The sequence below is a fragment of the Tursiops truncatus genome, chromosome 2 (genome assembly GCF_011762595.2).
Source record: "Tursiops truncatus isolate mTurTru1 chromosome 2, mTurTru1.mat.Y, whole genome shotgun sequence".
Taxonomy (NCBI): domain Eukaryota; kingdom Metazoa; phylum Chordata; class Mammalia; order Artiodactyla; family Delphinidae; genus Tursiops; species Tursiops truncatus.
In genome coordinates, this window is record NC_047035.1 from 32804704 (window position 1) to 32827207 (window position 22504).

A 22504-nucleotide genomic window follows, 5' to 3' on the forward strand; every position below is an offset into this window, starting at 1 on the left:
GGTCTCCATTTACAGCTACCAGTGGCCCTACTGAGACATACTTCCTTTTGGTGGGGGTGTGACGCTGAACGAGCCTTCACAGATGACTGTGGTCCCTAGTAGTGCTGGGAGAGGCGAGCAGTGGCCATCCTGCCCCCCAGAAGGGGACGTCACAAGTTGCCTACTCTGTTTTCCACTCAACAATCCTCACTTCCGGCAAGGACCCACCTTAGCAGTTGGCCGAACCTCTTCTGATTTTCTACTTTCTTTCATTTTAACCCTGAAGTTGGACACCCTTTGACATTAAAACACCTCCCTCCTGTCCCAGAAAATCTATAGCCCTTGTTTTTTTGTTTTTAATTAAAAAAAACAAAAACAACGGAAAGACCATTTTTTTTCATGAGTTCCAGCCTTGGTTCCTCTTCCTACTCCCCAGGTGGCTGTAAGGACACTTGTGGTCCCTGGCCAGGTCTGGGGGCTCTCATCTGGAGCGACTGCTCAGGGGCCTCCCAGGGACTAGCAGAGTGGGGGGCGGAGGCGGCAGGGCTAAGGCCTACCTCCTGGCCAGCCTATGTGCACCTGGTGACTTCCCAGTGTGGTCCACGACTGGACGTTAGGCATATCTGGACCCGCACCCAGGGTTGGCTACGTTAATGGGCTTCCCTAGGTCTGCCTGCAAACTGCCAGGCCTCTGTCCCTTCTCCTGGTCAGAGCCCTGCAGCTGGTTCGGCAACTGAGATTTAGAACTGGGGACGGGAGATCTGCATTCTGGTACCATTTCTTTCAGATTAACTTTGTTATGTTAGTTAGGTCATTTCATCCCACATAGTCCATACTGTCCACATTACTATTACTTATTGTCATTTTTATCAACAATGGCAATGACAGGGAATTCCCTGGTGGTCCGGTGGTTAGGACGCTGCGCTTTCACTGCCGAGGGCATGGGCAGGTTCGATCCCTGGTCAGGAAACTAGATCCCACGAGCTGCATGGCGCAGCCAAAAAAAAAAAAACAACAACGGCAACAACAAAAGCGGTAACCATCGTCCATTTACTGAGCACTCACTCCGTGCTCTTCATGGCTGATGTCTAATTCTCACAGCTACCATGTGGCATTGGGTGTTATGATCCCCATGTTTTATTTATTTATTTTATTTTATTTTATTTTTGCGGTACGCGGGCCTCTCACTGTTGTGGCCTCTCCCGTTGCGGAGCACAGGCTCCGGACGCGCAGGCTCAGCGGCCATGGCTCACGGGCCCAGCCGCTCCGTGGCATGTGGGATCTTCCCGGACCGGGGCACAAACCCGTGTCCCCTGCATCGGCAGGCGGACTCTCAACCACTGCGCCACCAGGGAAGCCCTCCCCATGTTTTTGATAAGGACTGTGAAGCTCAAAGATGTTAAATGACCTCTCCAAGGTCACCTCCACGCTCAGGTGCAGAACTGCAGTGTAAAGTTCACTTTGTCCAGCAAGTCCCACTGTTTGAACCAGATCATGATCTGTCAGACGCCGTTGTAGAATCCCTTACGCTCTAGTGGGGGGAGGCAGGAACTCAGTAAAAGAAGAAACCAAAATACAAGTAGACAAGAAAATGAGTAGAATACTTCATCTGCGAAGCAGGTAGGAGACTGAAGCAGGTGAGTGGAGTTGGGGGTGAGGCTGCAGTTTTAATGAGGCTGATCAGGGATGTTCTTGATGAACGGGGGGGGCATTTGAGCCGAGGCCTGAAGGAGGTGAGGAAGAGGCACGTGACTCTTAGGGATGAGCGTTCCGGGCAGAGGGACAAGCAAGGGCACAGAGCTAGAGGTAAGAGCACAGTAGGCAGGAGCGGAGCGAGGTGCGGGGAGGGCAGGAGGAGCTGAGGGCGGAGCTGGCGGTGTGTGCTTGTGGGGGAAGGGCAGATGGTGTAAGGACTTCCGGGTTTTGCTCTGAGTGATGCGGCAGCCCTTGCAGGGTCTTGAGCAGCTCAGTAACATGATCTGACTACCTTTTAAAAGGATCCCTAATGAGAATCCCAAGGTTTTCACGTTTGCCACCCTCACTCAAGGTGGCCTCTGGGTTCTGGCGTTTGGCTCTCTCAGGGGAAACAGGAACGAGTCTGGGTTTGGGCATCTCCCTTCCTTCCATAAATGAACAGTTCTTTTTTTTTTTGCAGTACGCGGGCCTCTCACTGTTGTGGCCTCTCCCGTTGCAGAGCACAGGCTCCGGACGCGCAGGCTCAGCGGCCATGGCTCACGGGCCCAGCCGCTCCGCGGCATGTGGGATCTTCCCGGACCGGGGCACGAACCCGTGTCCCCTGCATCGGCAGGCGGACTCTCAACCACTGCGCCACCAGGGAAGCCCCAAATGAACAGTTCTGAAAGGCCCAAACCCATTAGTGATGAGAGTCTCCTGGCTCAAAACTAGTCCCAGCAGCTGAACGTCTGAGCACCACGGCTAGCCTAGGAATTTCTTTGAATTTTTTCGAAGAAACAAAACCCTCCCTAGAACCACTGTGTGGTTCACCTTTCAGTTCCCCAATCACTGAGTCCTGGCCTCAGGCAGAGTTTGAAGTTAGCTATTTGATCATTCACTTGTTTCTCCATCAGGCCCCAGCCTTAAAAAAAAAAAAAAAAAAAGGAAGGAAGGAGAAAAGAAAAAGGCTTCTGGATGCAGCAGAGACCATTAGTTTCCCAGCCCTCTGAATCTTTACAGGAAACTGGATTTGCCAAAGCTCCCTTCAGGCTGAGATGGAGAACACAAAAGAGGTCACTTAGGCCCAAAATACATAAAAGGAGGTCAGAATGGAAGGGTCACTGCACCCCAGTTCCCAGAATTTACTCCTCTGAATGCCTGCCTGGAAACGGTTTCCAAGCATTAAGTTACAAAGGGGAGAAAATCCCACGCCTGTTTCCACTCCGGCTGGTCCTGAGTTGGAGCCCCACTGCCCATCTGTCCCACTGCCCTAGTCAGAGAGGGAAGAAAGACCTGGTCCTTGCCTCCCAGAAACACAGACTCTGACTTGGATCACACCTCACAACACTTAAGTGGCTCCTGTAAAGGCACTACCTACACCTGTCAGACGTGGAGTTTCCCAGCTGAGATCTGGAAGGCGGCGTCTACCTCAGTTTGCCCATCTGTCAGATGGGTGAGATACCACCAGCCCTATTTACTTTGCAAAAAACCTGGTCAGGATGAAAAAGGAAGCAGTGGGAAAGGGCTCTGCAAAGGACTGACTGGGTCCACTGCCAGAGCAAGGACAGGCCTTTGTGTTTCACAAGCCTCAAGGTACCTGCCCCCACAAACCCTGGCCCACTCCTGGATCCCTGGGATCGATCGCCACCCTCCTCCACCACGCTCCTCATCTGGGAGGCTGCCTGTGTGGGCTGCACCCCTGGGCTTCCTTCCTATGTGAGGAAGTTCAGCCAGCAGGTCAGGGGAGAGTGAGGGTGGGTGTTTATCCCCTGACACCTTCCACCTGGCACAGTGGACTGGCTGCAGGCGCCCCAAGACCACAGCTACTGTCGGGGAGCACTCCCTCCCTGTGTTTCAGACCTGAGGGTGGCTACACTTCCCAGCAGTCACCAGCCCAGCCCTACCCTGGCCCTTGTGGTTCCCTGTAACTTGCCCACGCCGTGTAAATAGGCCCTTTTATAAACCCCCCCTTAAATCACCCACATCAGATGTTCCATCTGTACCCAGCCTTTATCTCACCTGAACCTCACCAGCGACCCTGGGGGTTCACTGGCTCTTCCCTTTCCTTGTGGGGCTAAAGGGTTCCTATGGCCTCATAATAATAATAATGGCTGCCAGTATCTTCACCCCCCTCATCTCACTTAGTACTTATAACAGCCTCTTGGGGAAACTGAGGCTCAGGGAGGCTTTCACTTGCCCAGGGCCAAACAATTTATAGGTGGTAGGGCCAGGATTTGCACCCAGGCCATCTGACCCCATTGCTTACGTTTAACCGCCACCCCCTACTGCCACCCCCTACTGCACACACCACCCCCAGCCTTTCTTGTAGGGAAGCAGCCATGTGCTTCCTCCATACACGTGTCTAGCCATGTGGCCACAGGTTCTCCCTGACCACCTAATCTCTTTGTTGACTAGCTGTGTGGCTCTGGACAAATTACTTAACCTCTCTGTGCCTCGGTCTCTTTACCAGTAGAATGGAGATATAATAGTACTTACTTCAGAGATCCATTGTGAGGATTTAAGGAGTCAATATGTGTAACATCCTTAGGGCCTTACATATAGAAAACACGCAACCCAGGTTACCCATTATTATTACTGTGGTTATTTCCCAACTTACCAAAATTCTCTCCCCCCCAGATGTCCATCTGGGCATCATACTTTCCCAAGTGGTTAAACCAAGACTTGTCAATCACGAAGATTCCTCCAGCTATGACAGGCGTCCTGGGAACAAGGAGAGGAAAGAAGCAACACGTGAGCTGGAAGATCTGAACCCCTCTAGACGGCCCCAGGGCCCAGGCCATTTGCCCTAGCATCCCCCACTTGCAGAGTCACTGGGGTCGGATATCTGGCCCGCTTGCTGGCCTCTGGCCTCTCTCTCTCCCGGGCCCAGAACAGAGTTAGCCCTGGGATCGTGCACCCCTAGGAGCCCTGGCAACTGCAGTGGCCCTCCCAAGAGCCTCCAAAGCCCCTGACTCAGGCAAGGAAGGGGTCTCTCCAGAGCCCACAGCAGTCCTGACCTTATGGGCTTGGTGGGGTCTGTCCGGGCAATCTTCTGCTCCAGAGGGATCTGCTCCCACTTGAAATGCAGGCTCCAGTCAAATCCTAAGGGCCAGACTAGGGTGAGGATGCGGCTCGGGGGCTCTTGTCCCCTCACTCCACCCCCCCCGAGAGTCTCCCTTGATCAGAACCCAGCTTGTAGAGGGCCCTGGGCAATTCACGTAGTCATTCCTTCATTCAGAACGAGACAGGTCCCTGTCCTCATGGAGTTTCAATCTACTGGGTAAGACAAAGACTTACAAAGATAAATCAGTAAATGGATAATATGTCAGTTGGGGTTGTAAAGTGCTAAAAAACAAAAAGAAAAGAAAGGAGGGGTACCCATGCTATTCTAGTAAGGGTAGCCAGGAAAGGCCCTCTGAGGAGGTAACATTTGAGTAGAGACCTGAATGAAGAACTGATCCATGCAGACATGTAGGGAAAGGGAATTCCAGGTCGGGGGAACAGCAAGTGCAAAGGCCCTGAGGTGATTTCCCTAAGGAGAAATGCCTGGCTCCCTTCAGAATCCCACTCAGCCTCAACATCTAACTAACAACTGTGTCCATTTATTGGAAATCCGAGCCCCAAATAGGAAATCCACTCTGCGCATTAGCTCCTGGCAACAGGTTCTCTGGAGCAGCCTGCCCAATAGAACTTGCTGCAATGACGGAAATGTCCTATATCTGCACTGTCCAACATGGTAGACACTAGTCACATGTGGTTATTGAGCACCTGAAATGCTGCTAGGGCAGCTTAGGAACTGAGTTTCGAATTTTACTTAATTTTAATTAATTTATATTTACATAGCCAGAAGTGGCTATTATCTACTGTATTGGACAGCACAGTTCTAAAGTCTAGACCAGAGCTGCCCAAAAGAAATACAATGCAAGCCGGAGACGCAAGGCACACATGCAATTTAAATTTTTCCAGTAGCCATGTCAAAAAGTAAGAAGAACATATGAGATTAATTTGAATAATGTATTTTTAATGCAATATATCCAAAATACCATCATTTCAATCATTATCATTGATGATCACATTCATAATCAATACAAAAAATTATTAATGAGATATTTTATATTCTTTCATACTAAGTCTTCAAAACCTGGTGTGTATTTTTTCTTACAGCATATCTCAGTTCAGACTGGTCACATTTCAAGAGCTCAGTAGCCAAATGTGGCTAATAACTACCATATTCGGCCAGGTCTAGACCATTTCCAGACGTACAGGTTAGGAAGCCGTGCAAAGTTGAGGGCTCCCCCTTCCTCACCCCCAAGACGACAGCAGTCATTTCATGTTATTCTGCCAGGACTTGTGGCAATGGTCCCCGGGGCTGGCAGTATTTGAGAAGGATGTGTCAAAGTTTGGGGGGAGGGAAAGATCAGAGACTAGCTTGGCCCTGTCCCTGATTGTGCCAGGAGCCTGCAACTGCCAGCCCTGGCCCTTCGTCCCCAACCCCATGGCTCTACACAATCCCCTTTCGTTTTCTAGAGGTAAAGGAGGTGGGGGTGTGAGACGCTCTGGCACAGTTGGGAAGAAGAGCACCAAGCCAGGGCTTTTGCCTGCCCTCACCTGCCTCCTTTCAGGTCTAGAGCCCCTCCCCTGGGAGCCGGACCCACCTCCCCGAAGGTCAGCAGATGCAGCAAGGTAGGCGAAATTATCCAGACTGATGACATCAATGATGGGGCTCACCACGCGGGTGTGATCCTAGGAGAGGACACATGAGATGGCGTGAGGCCAGGGACTCTGTGAATAAAGGCCCAACTGCCTGCTCTGGGAAGAAGTTCTCTTCGAGGCATCGGGCACTCAGCACCTCCTGCAGGACACATTAGGCTCCCAGGAGCTGTCCTGCATCACCACATCTAGGCTCCCGGAAGGTCCCTCTTGGGTCTCATGGGCACGACGCTCTCCCAGCCTCTTCCTCTCACATCATGCTGAGCCCTGCCAGGATCTCACCTCCTCAGTAAAGCCCTCCCTGACTGCTGCAGGCTGAGGACTTCTTCCTCTTTTAAACTGCTCTCACAGTTATAGACCAGACAATTCCTGGGACAGTGAATCAGATGCTGCCTGACGTGGATCTTCTGTTGCTGGTGTGAGCTGTTGTTTTACTAATTGTCGTCCGTCTTTGTACATGTTGAGGTTGAGTCTTCCCACCTGGACAACCGGCAGCTTAAGGGCAGGGACGCTGCAGGCTCTGTGTAACCTGGGTGGCACTCCTCTCATGCCACATCCACTTCAAAGTCAGACTCACGCTCCCTTCATCATCTCCCAGACACAAATCCACCTCCAAAACATTGGTGGGTAATATGCCAACTTTACTAAAGGTTTTTTTCTGGGGGTGAGGGGTGGGGGGATAGTGGTGGTGGTGGATTCTGTCATATACCACGTGCAAAACTTAATTGCCCTCCATCAGCAGGATGTCTGTTCTCTTCCTTTCTCCCTCCATGGAGGGACATGGAACAGAGCTTCTTCTCCCTCCTCTCTCTGCATTCTGTGCTGACCCTCAAAATCCTCTTGTCTGCAACTTGGAATCCAGCTCTGCCCCTCAGTTCACACTCCGTCTCAGGACGACAAAAATGTGGGACATGGCGGATCAGGGAGAAAAATCCACGGTCTCCCACAGTGTTCTATGGGGGCCTCACCTTATGCTTTTTATAGACTTTTTGTATTGAGATTTAATTCACATTTTTTTTTTTTTTTTTTTGCAGTACGCGGGCCTCTCACTCTTGTGGCCTCTTCCGTTGCAGAGCACAGGCTCTGGACATGCAGGCTCAGCGGCCATGGCTTATGGGCCCAGCCGCTCCGCGCCATGTGGGATCTTCCCGGACCGGGGCACGAACCCATGTCCCCTGCATTGGCAGGCGGACTCTCAACCACTGCGCCACCAGGGAAGCCCTAATTCACATTTTTATAACAATTTTATTAGATATAATTGATATACCATAAAATTCGCCATTTTAAAGTGTACAATTCAGTGGTTTGCAGTATATTCACAAGGTTGTGGCACCGTCACCACTCTCTAATTCCAAAACATTTTCAGCACCCCAATAAGAAACCCTGTACCATCAGCAGTCACTCCCCATACCCCGCTCCCTCCAGCCCCTGACAACCACTAATCCCCTTTGTATTTCTACGGATCTATTTATTCTGGACATTTCATATAAATGGAATCATATAATATGCAGCTTTTGTTACTGGCTTCTTTCACTTAGCATAAGGTTTTCAAAGTCCATCCATATTGTAACATGTATCATTACTTCATTCTTTTTATGGCTGAACAGTATTCCACTGTATGGATACATCACATTCTGTTTATCCATTCGCGGTTGATAGACATTTTGCTGTTTCCATGTTTCAGCTATTCTGAATAACACTGCTCTGAACACTCAGGCACAAGTTTTTGTGTGGGGCATGTTTCATTTCTCTTGAGTATATACCTAGCAGTGGAATTGCTGGGTCATATGGTAACTCTATGTTTAAACTTTTGAGGGAGTGCCAGACTGTTTTCCAAAGTGGAGAACAGCACCATTTGACACGCTCCCCAGCAATGTATAAAGACTCCTATTTATCTATATCCTCACCAGCACTTGTACTGTCCATCCTTTTGATTATAACCATCCTGTAGGTATCAAGTGGTACCTCATTGTGGTTTTGACTTGCATTTCCCTAATGACTTAACGTTGAGCATCTTTTCATGCGCTGGTTGACCATTTGTCTATTTTCCATTGCGGTGCGTGGGCTTCTCAATGCGGTGGCTTCTCTTGTTGCGGAGCATGGGCTCTAGGCGCCCAGGCTTCAGTAGTTGTGGCACTCGGGCTCATAGGTTGTGGCTCGCGAGCTCTAAAGCGCAGGCTCAGAAGTTGTGGCACATGGGCTTAGTTGCTCCGTGGCATGTGGGATCTTCCCGGACAAGGGCTTGCACCCGTGTCCTCTGCATTGGCAGGTGGATTCTTAACCACTGTGCCACCAGGGAAGCCCTTTTCTCATTTTTAAATTGGGTTATTTGCCTTTTATGGTTGAGTTGAAATCACCTCATCCTATGTTCCATATGTCCAAATCCTCCCCATTCTAGAGAACAGCAGGCACATGGGAGGGTCCCCCCCGCTTGAGAACACCATCCTCTCCTCCCTCCTTCTCAGGCTTCCCAGCCTGACTCACCCTCACTCATCACTCCCTCAGGAGGAAAACAACAACACCCATTCGTAGTAGGAGCTTTGTGGCTCACCCAGGCTTTCAGCCAATTTAATTCTCACCACAACCCAGTCAGACAAATATTACAATTATCCCTGTTTTCAGATGAGAAAGCTCAATGAGGTGAAGTTACTCAGGAGGGAGCAGACCATTTAGGCTTCCTACTCTGCCTGCCCAACTCCAGAGACCGTTCATCATCCCCCCTCATGCCAAGAACATGTGGGCACGTCCAGAGCTCCCCCAGGGACAGACAGACTTACCTCCTTCACCCGCTGCAGCATGGGCTGCAGCCACTCGGTGTTCACTTCGCAGTGGCTGTCCAGAAAGGTGAGGACAGCAGCTGCGGCCACATCTGCCCCGCGAACTCGGGACCGGATCAGCCCTGCAATGGGAAGGGACAAAGGATGGTGCTGGGACTGAGCCAATTTGCTCATCCGTCCCCCCAAAGTCTTAGGGCTCTCCGCCCCTTAAGGCTGAGGTTTCCCTGAGTTATTGTGATTTAACTTTACTTTGTATTTCTTGATTTCTTCCCTCCCTCTTTTTCTTTCTCTCACCCATCCATCAACCATCATTACTCCAAGGTTATTCTCTGAGTGCCCTCTGCATGCCAGACACTGGACTCTGGGGACACAATGATGAACAGTCAGAGTTTAGTGAACAGAAGTTGCCATAAAGTGTGGTTTGGTACCAAAGGAGAGCCAGAAACCACCACTCAGGAACCTCAGGGTGGTCCTCTCCAGCTGCACTATCCTCTACGACATGCAGAGAGTCTTCTAGACTGAGACAAGCTGGAGTTAGTATGCCAGCCCCTTCACTAACTGTAGCATATTATTTAACCTCTCTGAGCCTTAGTTTTCTTATCCAGAAGATTCAGAGAGAATAATCCCTGCCTCTTGGGGACAGTGCGTGGTGCCCAGGAAACCGACATGTGCAGAGATTCTACTCTGCTTCCACCTCATTCCCCAGTCTCGTCGAAGGCTCGTCAACTGTCAAAAAATGGCCTCACTTTTGGCAGCACCCTGGTCAGAGCTGGGGACTTGCCTGATCAGGAGGGAGGAGACCCAGATGGTCCTGCCCCTGACAGAGCAGCCACTGGTGTGGGGAGATTTCCCTGGCCACACCTCTGCCCGGCACTCTACTGCCCCGTCCTTCTACTCCATAGGGAGCTGTAAAGCACCTAATCATAAATTTACATCTATGTTGGGTAAAACCCCAGGGAACAGCATACTCCCAGGCCTAAAGGCACCTGCAACCCAGGGCTTGGGAGAGAGCTCTCTCTGGACTCTTCCATTCCAGTTTGAAGGTCCCTTCGGCCTGACTAGACTTTCTTAAATACACCCATCACATCTCTTTCTTTCCTTCCTTCCTTCCTTCCTTCCTTCCTTCCTTCCTTTCTTTCCTCCCTCCCTCCCTCCTCCCTCCCTCCCTCCTTCCTCCCTCCCTCCCTCCTTCCTCCCTTCCTCCCTCCTTCCTTCCCTCCTTCCTTCCTTTCTTTCCTCCCTCCCTCCCTCCCTCCTCCCTCCCTCCCTCCTTCCTCCCTCCCTCCCTTCCTCCCTCCCTCCCTGCTTCCTTTCTTTCCTCCCTCCCTCCTCCTTCCTTCCCTCCCTCCCTCCCTCCCTTCCTCCCTCCCTCCCTCCTTCCTCCCTCCCTCCCTCCTTCCTCCCTCCCTCCCTCCTTCCTCCCTCCCTCCCTCCTTCCTTCCCTCCCTCCCTCCTTCCTCCCTCCCTCCCTCCTTCCTTCCCTCCTTCCTTCCTTCCTTTCTTTCCTCCCTCCCTCCCTCCTTCCTCCCTCCCTCCTTCCTTCCTTCCTTTCTTTCCTCCCTCCCTCCCTCCTTCCTCCCTCCCTCCTTCCTTCCTTCCTTTCTTTCTTTCCTCCCTCCCTCCCTCCTTCCTCCCTCCCTCCCTCCTTCCTTTCTTTCCTCCCTCCCTCCCTCCTTCCTTCCCTCCCTCCCTCCCCCCTCCCTCCTTCCTCCCTCCCTCCCTCCCTCCTTCCTCCCTCCCTCCCTCCCTCCTTCCTTCCTTCCTTCCTTCCTTCCCTCCCTTCCTCCCTCCTCCCTCCCTCCCTCCCTCCCTCCTTCCTCCCTCCCTCCTTCCTTCCTTCCTTCCTTCCTCTCTCTCTCTCTCTCTCTTTTTCTGTCTCTCTCCCTCTCTCACCTTCAGTGGCTCCCTGTTCTCTGCTTTATCAAGTCTAAATGCCCCCCTCCCATCATCTATCCTCACCCCACTCATTCCTCGTGCTGACCAGGCCCAATTCTCCCAGGAAGGGAGACTAAGTAGAGGGAGGTTAAGAGGCTGGGCTCTGGGTGGGCCCCCTGCCCCGGGGTGGAATCCTGGTTCCTTTATTCATCACTCCAGGCAAATTACTGAACCTTCCTAAACCCCAGTTTCTTTATTTCAAAACAGAATGATGGGCTGTTATGAGGACTGAACATGAGAATGTGGGCAGAGTGAATGCTACAGGGTGAGAATGCAGGAAACGTAGGGAGAGACTGTTAGTACTTCCTGTACCCAGGCCGGACTGATGCCTTTGCTTGCAGAGTCCCTGGGCCTGGAACGCCCTCCCTTGTGCCCTATTCATCTGTCTCACAACCCCTTCACCCAATCCAGGCACCCTCTCCGATCATTCCCCTCTCCTCCATCTCCTTTCTACCCCATATAATTATAACCAGCCTCAGCTCCATAATAAGCTCTCCGAGGGCAGGGACCACATTTATACTTCTTTTGTGTCCCCTAGAGTGCCGTGTACAATCCTATGCTGTAGTCGGTGCTCCAAAACACCTCTTGATTGGAAGTGAGGTCACATCTGCTTTATACTGCCCTGTGGTTTTCTCAAAGCATTTAATCCTTAAAACAACTGTGCAGGACAGAAAGGGTACTATTATTATTCCCATTTCTCACGAGAGACAACGAAGGCAGCCGGAAGTCATACTGTGATAGGGGCTGACCCAAGATAGCAAGAGGGTCTTTCCCCAGACCTTGGTCCTGGCCACCAGGAAGGCAGCAGGACCACGCTGGCTTGGTATGACATGGCCCCAAAAGGGAGCGGGGAGGTGCAGAAGTCTAGATCAAAAGAGCTCTGAGGTGGCACCTAGGGTCCAAGAACTTACCTTCCCGCCGGTCGTTGCGCAGGCATTTGACCTTGGTGATCCTGGTCAGGAGAAGACAGTCTTCAGCTGAGGGTGGAGAGAAGGAAGCAAGCTCATTCAGATATTGACGTCAGACCACATGTGGTTCGACCACTACTGGAACCTCCCAGGAGCTTCTCCAGACCAGGCCCAGGGGAAGGCGAGGCATGGAGAAGAGTGGCCATCTCCACTGGCCAAAGGATTGCCCTGTCCTCCACTCCCCGGCCAGACTGAGGACTGCCTGTACTTGTGGCATTACCCGCCAGGGGGCACCAGAGAGCGCCAGCACTGTCACCGGTCCAACAGCCTCGGCGCTAGATTGTGGGGACAATATTCTGCACACGGCAGTTGTGGTAATGAAGGCTGCTGCTGATGCAGTTTAATTTTTTTTTTAATGTCATCTCACTGGTGTCCCATCAAAGCAACACCACTCCTTTTGCACCAGGGAGCAGAGCCAGGGAGGGCACCTAGAAAAGACTGAAGATCCCTGTGGGGAGCAGAGGTCAGCCTGTGATGGCCAGAACAACCTCAAGAGCGCTTCCCTTGGCATTCCGGGGAAATGGGGTGTGAAGGGGTGCAAAAAAAGAAGGTGCACACTTACGATCTGAACTGAAGTCATCCACTAGAATGATCTCCTGGATCAGGCTGGCAGGAGTTCTGTTCAGGACGCTGGAGGAGTGACGGGGACAGAGGAGCCCAGATTTAGGGGCCACCTTCTTCCTGCCGTGGGTTCCCCCACCGCCCACCTCGGAAGCCAGCACACTGGCCACGGGCAGCTTCTAGCAAACCTTCCGGGCCCTGGTCAATGGCTGAGGGGCAGTGTGTTCCTCAGGCTCCTCCAAGACCCTGCCGACCCTGCTGCCTGGACCCTCAGATACTTGGGACCCACCCCAGATAGGGGGTAGGGACTGCCCTAGTTTAGCTGTTGAGGCAGGACCTTAGTTGCCCTGGCTACCTGGCCTTAACAAGCCCACCTGAGGACAACACCCGCTGGCCCCGAAGCTGTCTGCTTGGAAAGCTAGCGAGGCTCCTTCTGGCCTGATGGGTCGGGAGGGATGTTCTCAGAAAGCTCCCCTGCCAACTCTTTCCCTCCCACCATCCCTCCTCCTCCTTTACGCCCTGGTGAAGGAAACCTAAACTTCTTTAATCCCTGGGTACTCCATTCCGAATCCTATTCTTTTTTTTTTTTTTTTTTTTTTTGCAGTACGCGGGCCTCTCACTGTTGTGGCCCCTCCCGTTGCGGAGCACAGGCTCTGGACGCGCAGGCTCAGCGGCCATGGCTCATGGGCGCAGCCACTCTGCGGCATGTGGGATCTTCCCGGACCGGGGCACGAACCCATGTCCCCTGTATCGGCAGGCGGACTCTCAACCACTGCGCCACGAGGGAAGCCCCCGAATCCTATTCTTATCTAAGTTCATTAAGAAATGAGGTGAGTAGAAGTCAGACTTGACCACGGGGCCAAGCTTAGGAGAACAGGAGGAGCACCGCTCTCTGAATCGCTGACAGGTGCCTACTGGGCTGGCATCCATCCACCTGAGGCCTCAAGTCCATCCCCATCGCCCTGGGCTCCTGACCCCTGCATTTCTGCCCGAGTCCTGGGAACCTGACCTTGTGTTTGTGCATCTCGCTAACAGTTGGACTTCTTGGGTCTCCCTGACCCTGATGCACCAGCCTCAGCCTCTCAGAAGGGCAGAACCCCCCCTGCCAGTGCCCGCTGGTCTTCACGCTGTCTGGCCACAGCACCCAGTCTCAGTGTCCTCCCCTGCCAGGGCCCAGCAGATCCCCGAGGCCTGGGGGAACAGCACCGCGGAGATGAAAGGTCCAAGGTGGGGCTTACCTTTTCACTGTGCGCAGGAGGGTAGAGCGGGCTTCGTTGTGGAAGGTGATGATGATGCTGGTGGCCGGCAAGTCCGACGAATAGGACACGGATGGGCAACTGAGAAGAGAGCAGAGAGGTCAGAAGGCAGCTGGGAGAGTGATCTCAGGGCAGGCTTAAGCTTCTCTTTGGCCGGCCTGCTGCGCCCTGAAGCCAGGCGTGGGCCCTGGGCCTCCACACCCATGCTCACCCCACTCAGGCCGCCCAGCCTGGAGTCCTTGGAGGGAAGCACGGGTTGGGGGACCTTCCCAGGCCTGGATGCTCTTTACAAAAGACCTAGAGCACTCGGAGCCCCACAGTCACTGAAGTGTTGAGGAGGGATCGACGTGTATAGGCACCACACAGGCCCCAGGATCAAGCCCTGGACCAACAGACAGAACTCCCTGCCCGATGGGGCAGCCAAGAGAGACAGAATGGTGGAGGGGAGAAGAAGGAAAATGGCCTCTCTTTGTCTCTGACACGCTGTAGCTTCTTCCTTCGGATGTAGCAGCTCCTGACATCTGGTGGGATCTGGAGAGGAATCGTTCCCATCCTGCCCTCCCGTGAATTCCTCCCTCTCGCTGACACCGTTAACAGCCACGTGGTGACACCAGGCAGGGGAGCAGTCCCACTCTTCCCACGGGCCCTGGGACACCTAGGGGAAACCGAGTCTCTGAGGAGACACCAAACCACTTCCCCCTACCTCACTCCCTCGCCCAGCAGCTCTGCGCTCTGCCTTCTCCAGACACCACATTTTGGGCCCATTGGCTTCCCCATGCTCAGAAAAGGGAATTAAAATGATCCATCCCTGCCAGGCTTCATCCTTGTCGGTTCTGCGACTGCTTCTGTGAATGCATTTATTGGTGCTCCTGGGGCCGCAGCGGGAAGGCAGCCGCAGTGCTAGTTTTCATGGCAATCTTCTTTATTACAATTGCTCTCTGACTATTCCAGCGGTGACTGTTTTTTCATTATGGCAAGAGGAGAGATTGAAGGTGGAGACTCGTATCCTCCAGACGGGACACTACAAGGGCCTGAACGAGGGAGGGGGCTGATGACTTGCCCGCTCACACGGAGCAGAGTCCGAGCTGGGATCAGCATGGAAGGTGTCCTTGATCCTGGTCTAGGGCCTCTCCCACCTACCACTCTGGGAGAACAAAAAGCAAAAGACTGCCGAGCATTTCTGGGAGTTGCCGAGGAAGTGGCAGCAGTGGGGCAGGAAGAGAGGAAGGACAGGGATACCAGTGGGGCGGCGCACAGCACTCTACTGTTTGCACAGTGCAGGCAGGGCTGGCGGCCCCCCTTCACCTCAGACATCACCAGACGGGCACCAAGAACGCCAGGCTAGCCTACCCCCTTCAGACCTCCCCGTGGTCCCCTGGCAGGTCACTCTTGCTGGGATTCCAGCCTGAGGTATATAGGGGCCTCTCTGGCCTCGCTGGGAAGTCTCCTTGGACCTCTCAGGCTCTCAGGAGGTCAATGAAATAAAGATGAGTCAGGAAAACGACAGATGGTAAGGGTTTGAATGTCTCAAGAGCTGGACCGAGTCTGAGGAAATCTTCCTCATTTCTTAAATCCACATGACTGAAAGAAAAGCCAACTGGTGCTGGCCCTTCCCTCCACCTTTCTTTCTCCACCGGCACAATGGAGGCCACACCTGTAATGGCGCGTGTCCCGGATGGGCCGGTCAGGGCTCAGCTTGTCGCTCTCCAGCTGGTTGAAGGCATGCTGTCTGTAGGGGTCCTCTCCAGGCTTCAGCTGCTTGGCTGCCAGGTACGCCTTCTCATCAAAGCCTTTCGAGGGTGTTCCTGTCACCTGAGACAAAGGTCAGCATCAGAGGGGCCACAGGCAAGAGGATAAAGTAGCCACTGTGTGGTAAGCACTTACGACGCGGTAGGACCCAACTGCATTACCTCATTTGTACCTGTGAGCAGGAGATCGTTATTTCCCCCATTGCACCGATGAGGAAACTGAGGCTCGTGACGGTACCCCCACGTGTGGGGGCAGGGAGTACATGGGAACTCTCCGTACCTCCCGCTGAATTTTGTGCACCTAAAACTGCTCTTAAAAAATAAACTTATTAATAAAAAAGCTCAAGGTCAGAGCTAGTGAGTCACAGGTTTCTGGAGTCAAAATGGTTGTTCTGACTCTGAAGCCCACACTCTTGACCAGGGCTCTTCGCTGGATATGGAGATGGTGACACCTGGAGGGCACCTGACCCCCAAGATGAGGTGTCCTGAGAGGTCACCAAGCAACCTGCAGAATGACAGTCTCCTAGGGATAAACCTGGGCCTGACACTGGGCTAGGCATGAAGGAGGTGCCTGATCAGTAAAACATCCAACGCTGGGACGAGATGCTGCCCAGAGAACCACCTGTGAGGTCAGGTGGGCCCTCACAGGCTAATGCCAGAGCTGCTAGGATGCAAATGCACGGGCAGTGACGCATCTTCTCTGGGACTTGTGTTTGCTGCTGAAATAGCTCACGTCAGACCTCCCGGGCAGCCTGGTTTTAAGTGCTGGGGAGTGATGGATGACAGATGCCATGGCCCAGCCTCCCTCCTCTTAGCCACACCCTGCTTTGTGCTCCCAAAGTCCCCCCATGAAAGTCACTGGGGAAAGATACATCTGAGACGCATGGGTGAGTGGATGGATGCTGACATCTCATTATCTGAAACACACTGCCAGCCGGATGTTGCCTGGAAATATCATCCACGGTGAGTGCATCTCGACTCCGCCCCTTCCACTGGACCAGCAGCCCGGGCAGCAGCTGTGGGCCCACAGGGGCAGCAGGAAGGCGGGTGAGAGTTGTCTAGGCACAGAATCCCTGCATGAGAACTCCATCACAGGCCTAGTCTCTAGAGGGACAGTCCCAAGAAGACAGCTCGACCTGTGGAGAGGACATGGATGTGTTGGGTGATCCACCAGCAGCCCAGGGCCTCCACATTCCCCTGAGAGCCTAGCTCCCAGCCTCATGGGACAGGAATGCAAAGGTTCCAGGGAGTGCCTGTCTCCTAGGGCTGCCTCTCTGTAGTGTTCATGCCTCCTAGGAACCAGTCCCTGAGCTCCCTGAGGTCACAGCCAGTGAGGGAGGTTTCCTCATGTGTACTGGGCCCAGCCCTGTGTCACACACATACTCAGGATGGTGACAACAGCTGCACTGCCGCACTGTGATATTCTTATTTGGTGCCATGCCGGGGACTGGACAGATGGGTCCCCACAGACTCGCAATCCATTGCAGGAAAGAGAGAATGAGTGGAAGGAGGGGATTGGTTCAAGATGGTGGAGTAGAAGGACATGCTCTCACTCCCTCATGCGAGAGCACCAGAATCACAACTAAGTGCTGAACAATCATCGACAGGAAGACACTGGAACTCACCAGAAAAGACACCCCACATGCAAAGACAAAGGAGAAGCCACAATGAGACAGCAGGAGGGGCGCAATCACAATAAAATCAAATCCCATAACTGCTGGGTGGGTGACTCACAAACTGGAGAACACTTATACCACAGAAGTCCACCCACTGGAGTGAAGGTTCTGAGCCCCACGTCAGGCTTCCCAACCTGGGGGTCCGGCAACAGGAGGAGGAATTCCTAGAGAATCAGACTTTGAAGCCTAGCGGGACTTGATTGCAGGACTTCAACAGGACTGGGGGAAACAGAGGCTCCTCTCTTGGAGGGCACACACAAAGTAGTGTGCCCATTGGGACCCAGGGGAAGGAGCAGTGACCCCATAGGAGACTGAACCAGACCTACCTGCTAGTGTAGGAGGGTCTCCTGCAGAGGCGGGGTGTGGCTGTGTCTCACTGTGAGGACAAGGACACTGGCAGCAGAAGTTCTGGGAAGTACTCCTTGGCGTGAGCCCTCCCAGAGTCTGCCATTAGCCCCACCAAAGAGCCAGGTAGGCTCCAGTGTTGGGTGGCCTCAGGCCAAACAACCAACAGGGAGGGAAACAAGCCCCACCCATCAGCAAATAAATGGATTAAAGTTTTACTGAGCTCTGCCAACCAGAGCAACAGCCAGCTCTACCCACCACCAGTCCCTCGCATCAGAAAACTTGCACAAGCCTCTTAGATAGTCTCATCCACCAGAGGGCAGACAGCAGAAGCAAGAAGAACTACAATCCTGCAGCCTGTGGAACAAAAACCACATTCACAGAAAGATAGACAAGATGAAAAGGCAGAGGGCTATGTACCAGATGAAGGAACAAGATACAACCCCAGAAAAACAACTAAGTGAAGTGGAGATAGGCAACCTTCCAGAAAAAGAATTCAGAATAATGACAGTGAAGATGATCCAGGACCTCAGAAGAAGAATGGAGGCAAATATGGAGAAGATGTAAGACATGTTTAACAAAGACCTAGAAGAATTAAAGAACAAACAAACAGAGATGAACAATACAATAACTGAAATGAAAAACACACTAGAGGGAATCAACAGCAGAATAACTGAGGCAGAAGAACGGATAAGTGACCTGGAAGAGAGAATGGTGGAATTCACGGCCACGGAACAGAATAAAGAGAAAACAATGAAAAGAAATGAAGACAGCCTAAGAGATCTCTGGGACAACATTAAACGCAACAACATTTGCATTATAGGGGTCCCAGAAGGAGAAGAGAGAGAGATAGGACCTGAGAAAATATTTGAAGAGATTATAGTCGAAAACTTCTCTAACATGGGAAAGGAAATAGCCACCCAAGTCCAGGAAGCACAGAAGAGTCCCAGACAGGATAAACCCAAGGTGAAACATGCCGAGACACATAGTAATCAAATTGGCAAAAATTAAAGACAAAGAAAAATTATTGAAAACAGCAAGAGAAAAACAACAAATAACATACAAGGGAACTCCCATAAGGTTAACAGCTGATTTCTCAGCAGAAACTCTACAAGCCAGAAGGGAATGGCATGACATATTTAAAGTGATGAAAGGGAAGAACCTACAACCAAGATTGCTCTACCCAGCAAGGATCTCATTCAGATTCTACGGAAAAATCAAAAGTTTTACAGACAAGCAAAAGCTAAGAGAATTCAGCACCACAAAACCAGCTCTACAACAAATGCTAAAGGAACTTCTCTAAGTAGGAAACACAAGAGAAGAAAAGGACCTACAAAAAAAACCCCATAACAATTAAGAAAATGGTCATAGACACATACATATCAATAATAACCTTAAAAGTGAATGGATTAAGTGCTCCAACCAAAAGACTGAGGCTCCCTGAATGGATACAAAAACAACACCCATATATATGCTGTCTACAAGAGACCCACTTCAGACCTAGGGACACATACAGACTGAAAGTGAGGAGATGGAAAAAGATATTCCATGCAGATGGAAATCAAAAGAAAGCTGGAGTAGCAATACTCATATCAGGTAAAACAGACTTTAAAATAAAGAATGTTACAAGAGATAAGGAAGGACACTACATAATGAACAAGGGATCAATCCAAGAAGAAGATATAACAATTATAAATCTATATGCACCCAACATAGGAGCACCTCAATACATAAGGCAACTGCTAACATCTATAAAAGAGGAAATCGACAGTAACAGAATAATAGTGGGGGACCTTTAACACCTCACTTACACCAATGGACAGATCATCCAAACAGAAAATCAATAGGGAAACACAAGCTTTAAATGACACAATAGATCAGATAGATTTAATTGATATTTATAGGACATTCCATCCAAAAACAGCAGATTACACTTTCTTCTCAACTGCACATGGAACATTCTCCAGGATAGATCACATCTTGGGTCACAAATCAAGCCTCAGTAAATTTAACAAAATTGAAATCATATCAAGCATCTTTTCTGACCACAATGCTATGTGATTAGAAATCAATTACAGGGAAAAAAAAGTAAAAAAAAGAAACACATGGAGGCTAAACAATACGTTACTAAATAACCAAGAGATCACTGAAGAAATCAAAGAGGAAATCCAAAAATACCTAGAAACCAATGACAATGAAAACAGGATGATCCAAAACCTATGGGATGCAGCAAAAGCAGTTCTAAGAGGGAGGTTTATAGCAAGACAAGCCTACCTCAAGAAACAAGAAAAATATCAAATAAACAATCTAACCTTACACCTAAAGGAACTAGAGAAAGAAAAACAAACAAAACCCAAAGTTAACATAAGGAAAGAAATCATAAATATCAGAGCAGATATAAATGAAATAGAAACAAAGAAAACAATAGCAAAGATCAATAAAACTAAAAGGTGGTTCTTTGAGAAGATAAACAAAATTGATAAACCATTAGCCAGACTCATCAAGAAAAAGAGGGAGAGCACTCAAATCAAGAAAATTAGAAATGAAAAAGGAGAAGTTACAACAGACACCACAGAACTACAAAGCATCCTAAGAGATTATTACAAGCAACTCGATGACAATAAAATGGGCAACCTGGAAGAAATGGGCAAATTTTCAGAAAGGTATAACCTTCCAAGACTGAACCAGGAAGAAATAGAAGATATGAACAGACCAATCACAAGTAATGAAATTAAAACTGTGATTTAAAATCTTCCAACAAACAAAAGTCCAGGACCAGATGGCTTCACAGGTGAATTCTATCAAACATTTAGAGAAGAGCTAACACCCATCCTTCTCAAACTCTTCCAAAAAATTGCAGAGGAAGGAACACTCCCAAACTCATTCTATGAAGCCACCATCACCCTGATACCAAAACCGGACAAAGATACTAGAGAAAAAGACAGTCACAGACCAATATCACTGATTAATATATATGCAAAAATCCTCAACAAAATACTAGCAAACAGAATCCAACAACACATTAAAAGGATCATACACCATGATCAAGTGGGATTTATCCCAGGGATGCAAGGATTCTTCTATAGATGCAAATCAATCAAAGTAATACACCATATTAACAAATTGAAGAAGAAAAACCATATGATCATCTCCATAGATGCAGAAAAAGGTTTTGACAAAATTCAACACCCAGTTATGATAAAAATTCTCTAGAAAGTGGGCATACAGGGAACCTACCTCAACATAATAAAGGCCGTATAAGACAAACATTATTCTCAATGGTGAAAAACTGAAAGCATTTCCTCTAAGATCAGGAACAAGACAAGGATGTCCACTCTCACCACTATTATTCAACATAGTTTTGGAAGACCTAGCCACGGCAATCAGAGAAGAAAACGAAATAAAAGGAATACAAATTGGAAAAGAAGAAGTTAAACTGTCACTGTTGGCAGATGACATGATACTATGCATAGAGAATCCTAAAGATGCCACCAGAAAACTACTAGAGCTAATCAATGAATCTGGTAAAGTTGCAGGATACAATATTAATGCACAGAAATCTCTTGCATTCCTATACACTAATGATGAAAAATCTGAAAGAGAAATTAAGGAAAAACTCCCATTTAGCATTGCAACAAAAAGAATAAAATACCTAGGAGTAAACTTACTTAGGGAGATAAAAGACCTGTATGCAGAAAACTATAAGACACTGATGAAAGAAATTAAAGATGATACAAACAGATGGAGAGATATACCATGTTCTTGGATAGGAAGAATCAATACCGGGAAAATGACTATACTACCGAAAGCAATCTACAGATTCAATGCAATCCCTATCAAATTACCAATGGCATTTTTTTTTTTTTTTTTTTTTTTTTTTTTTTTGTGGTACGTGGGCCTCTCACTGTTGTGGCCTCTCCCATTGCGGAGCACAGGCTCTGGATGCGCAGGCTCAGCAGCATGGCTCACGGGCCCAGCTGCTCTGCGGCATGTGGGATCTTCCCGGACCAGGGCACGAACCCGTATCCCCTGTATCGGCAGGCAGACTCTCAACCACTCACCACCAGGGAAGCCCACCAATGGCATTTTTTACAGAACTAGAACAAAAAATCTTGAAATTTGTATGGAGACACAAAAGACCCCAAATAGCCAAAGCAGTCTTGAGGGAAAAAAACGGAGCTGGAGGAATCAGACTCCCTGACTTCAGACTATACTACAAAGCTATAGTAATCAAGACAATATGGTACTGGCACAAAAGCAGAAATATAGGTCAATGGAACAGGATAGAAAGCCCAGAGATAAACATACACATCTACGGTCAACTAATCTATGACAAAGAAGGCAAGGATATACAATGGAGAAAAGACACTCTCTTCAATAAGTGGTGCTGGGAAAACTGGACAGCTACATGTAAAAGAATGAAATTAGAACACTCCCTAACACCATACAGAAAAATAAACTCAAAATGGATTAGAGACCTAAATGTAAGACGGGACACTATAAAACTCTTAGAGGAAAACATAGGAAGAACACTTTTTGACATAAATCCCAGCAAGATCTTTTTTGACCCAGCTCCTAGAGTAATGGAAACAAAAATAAACAAATGGGACCTAATGAAACTTAAAAGCTTTTGCAAAGCAAAAGAAACTACAAACAAGACGAGAAGACAACCCTCAGAATGGGAGAAAATATTTGCAAACAAATCAATGGACAAAGGATTAATCTCCAAAATATATAAACAGCTCATGCAGCTCATATTAACAAAACAGACAACTGAATCCAAAAATGGGCAGAAGACCTAAATAGACATTTCTCCAAAGAAGACATACAGATGGCCAAGAAGCACATGAAAAGCTGCTCAACATCACTAATTAT

General features: G+C 49.8%; 1 protein-coding gene across 2 annotated transcripts in view; it reads right to left on the reverse strand.

The window, feature by feature from the left end:
- The window catches only part of GALNT16 (polypeptide N-acetylgalactosaminyltransferase 16), a 99535-nt gene that overhangs the window by 13138 nt on the left and 63893 nt on the right, over nt 1-22504 (reverse strand). For both annotated transcript variants that reach the window (XM_033851007.2, XM_033851008.2), the window contains exons 2-9: nt 15515-15672; nt 13843-13941; nt 12606-12673; nt 11987-12052; nt 9141-9262; nt 6309-6396; nt 4671-4755; nt 4271-4374 (exon numbers count right to left, since the gene is read on the reverse strand). In XM_033851007.2, the coding sequence (XP_033706898.1) occupies nt 4271-4374; nt 4671-4755; nt 6309-6396; nt 9141-9262; nt 11987-12052; nt 12606-12673; nt 13843-13941; nt 15515-15672 (790 nt within the window). The remainder of the gene's footprint in view (nt 1-4270; nt 4375-4670; nt 4756-6308; nt 6397-9140; nt 9263-11986; nt 12053-12605; nt 12674-13842; nt 13942-15514; nt 15673-22504) is intronic.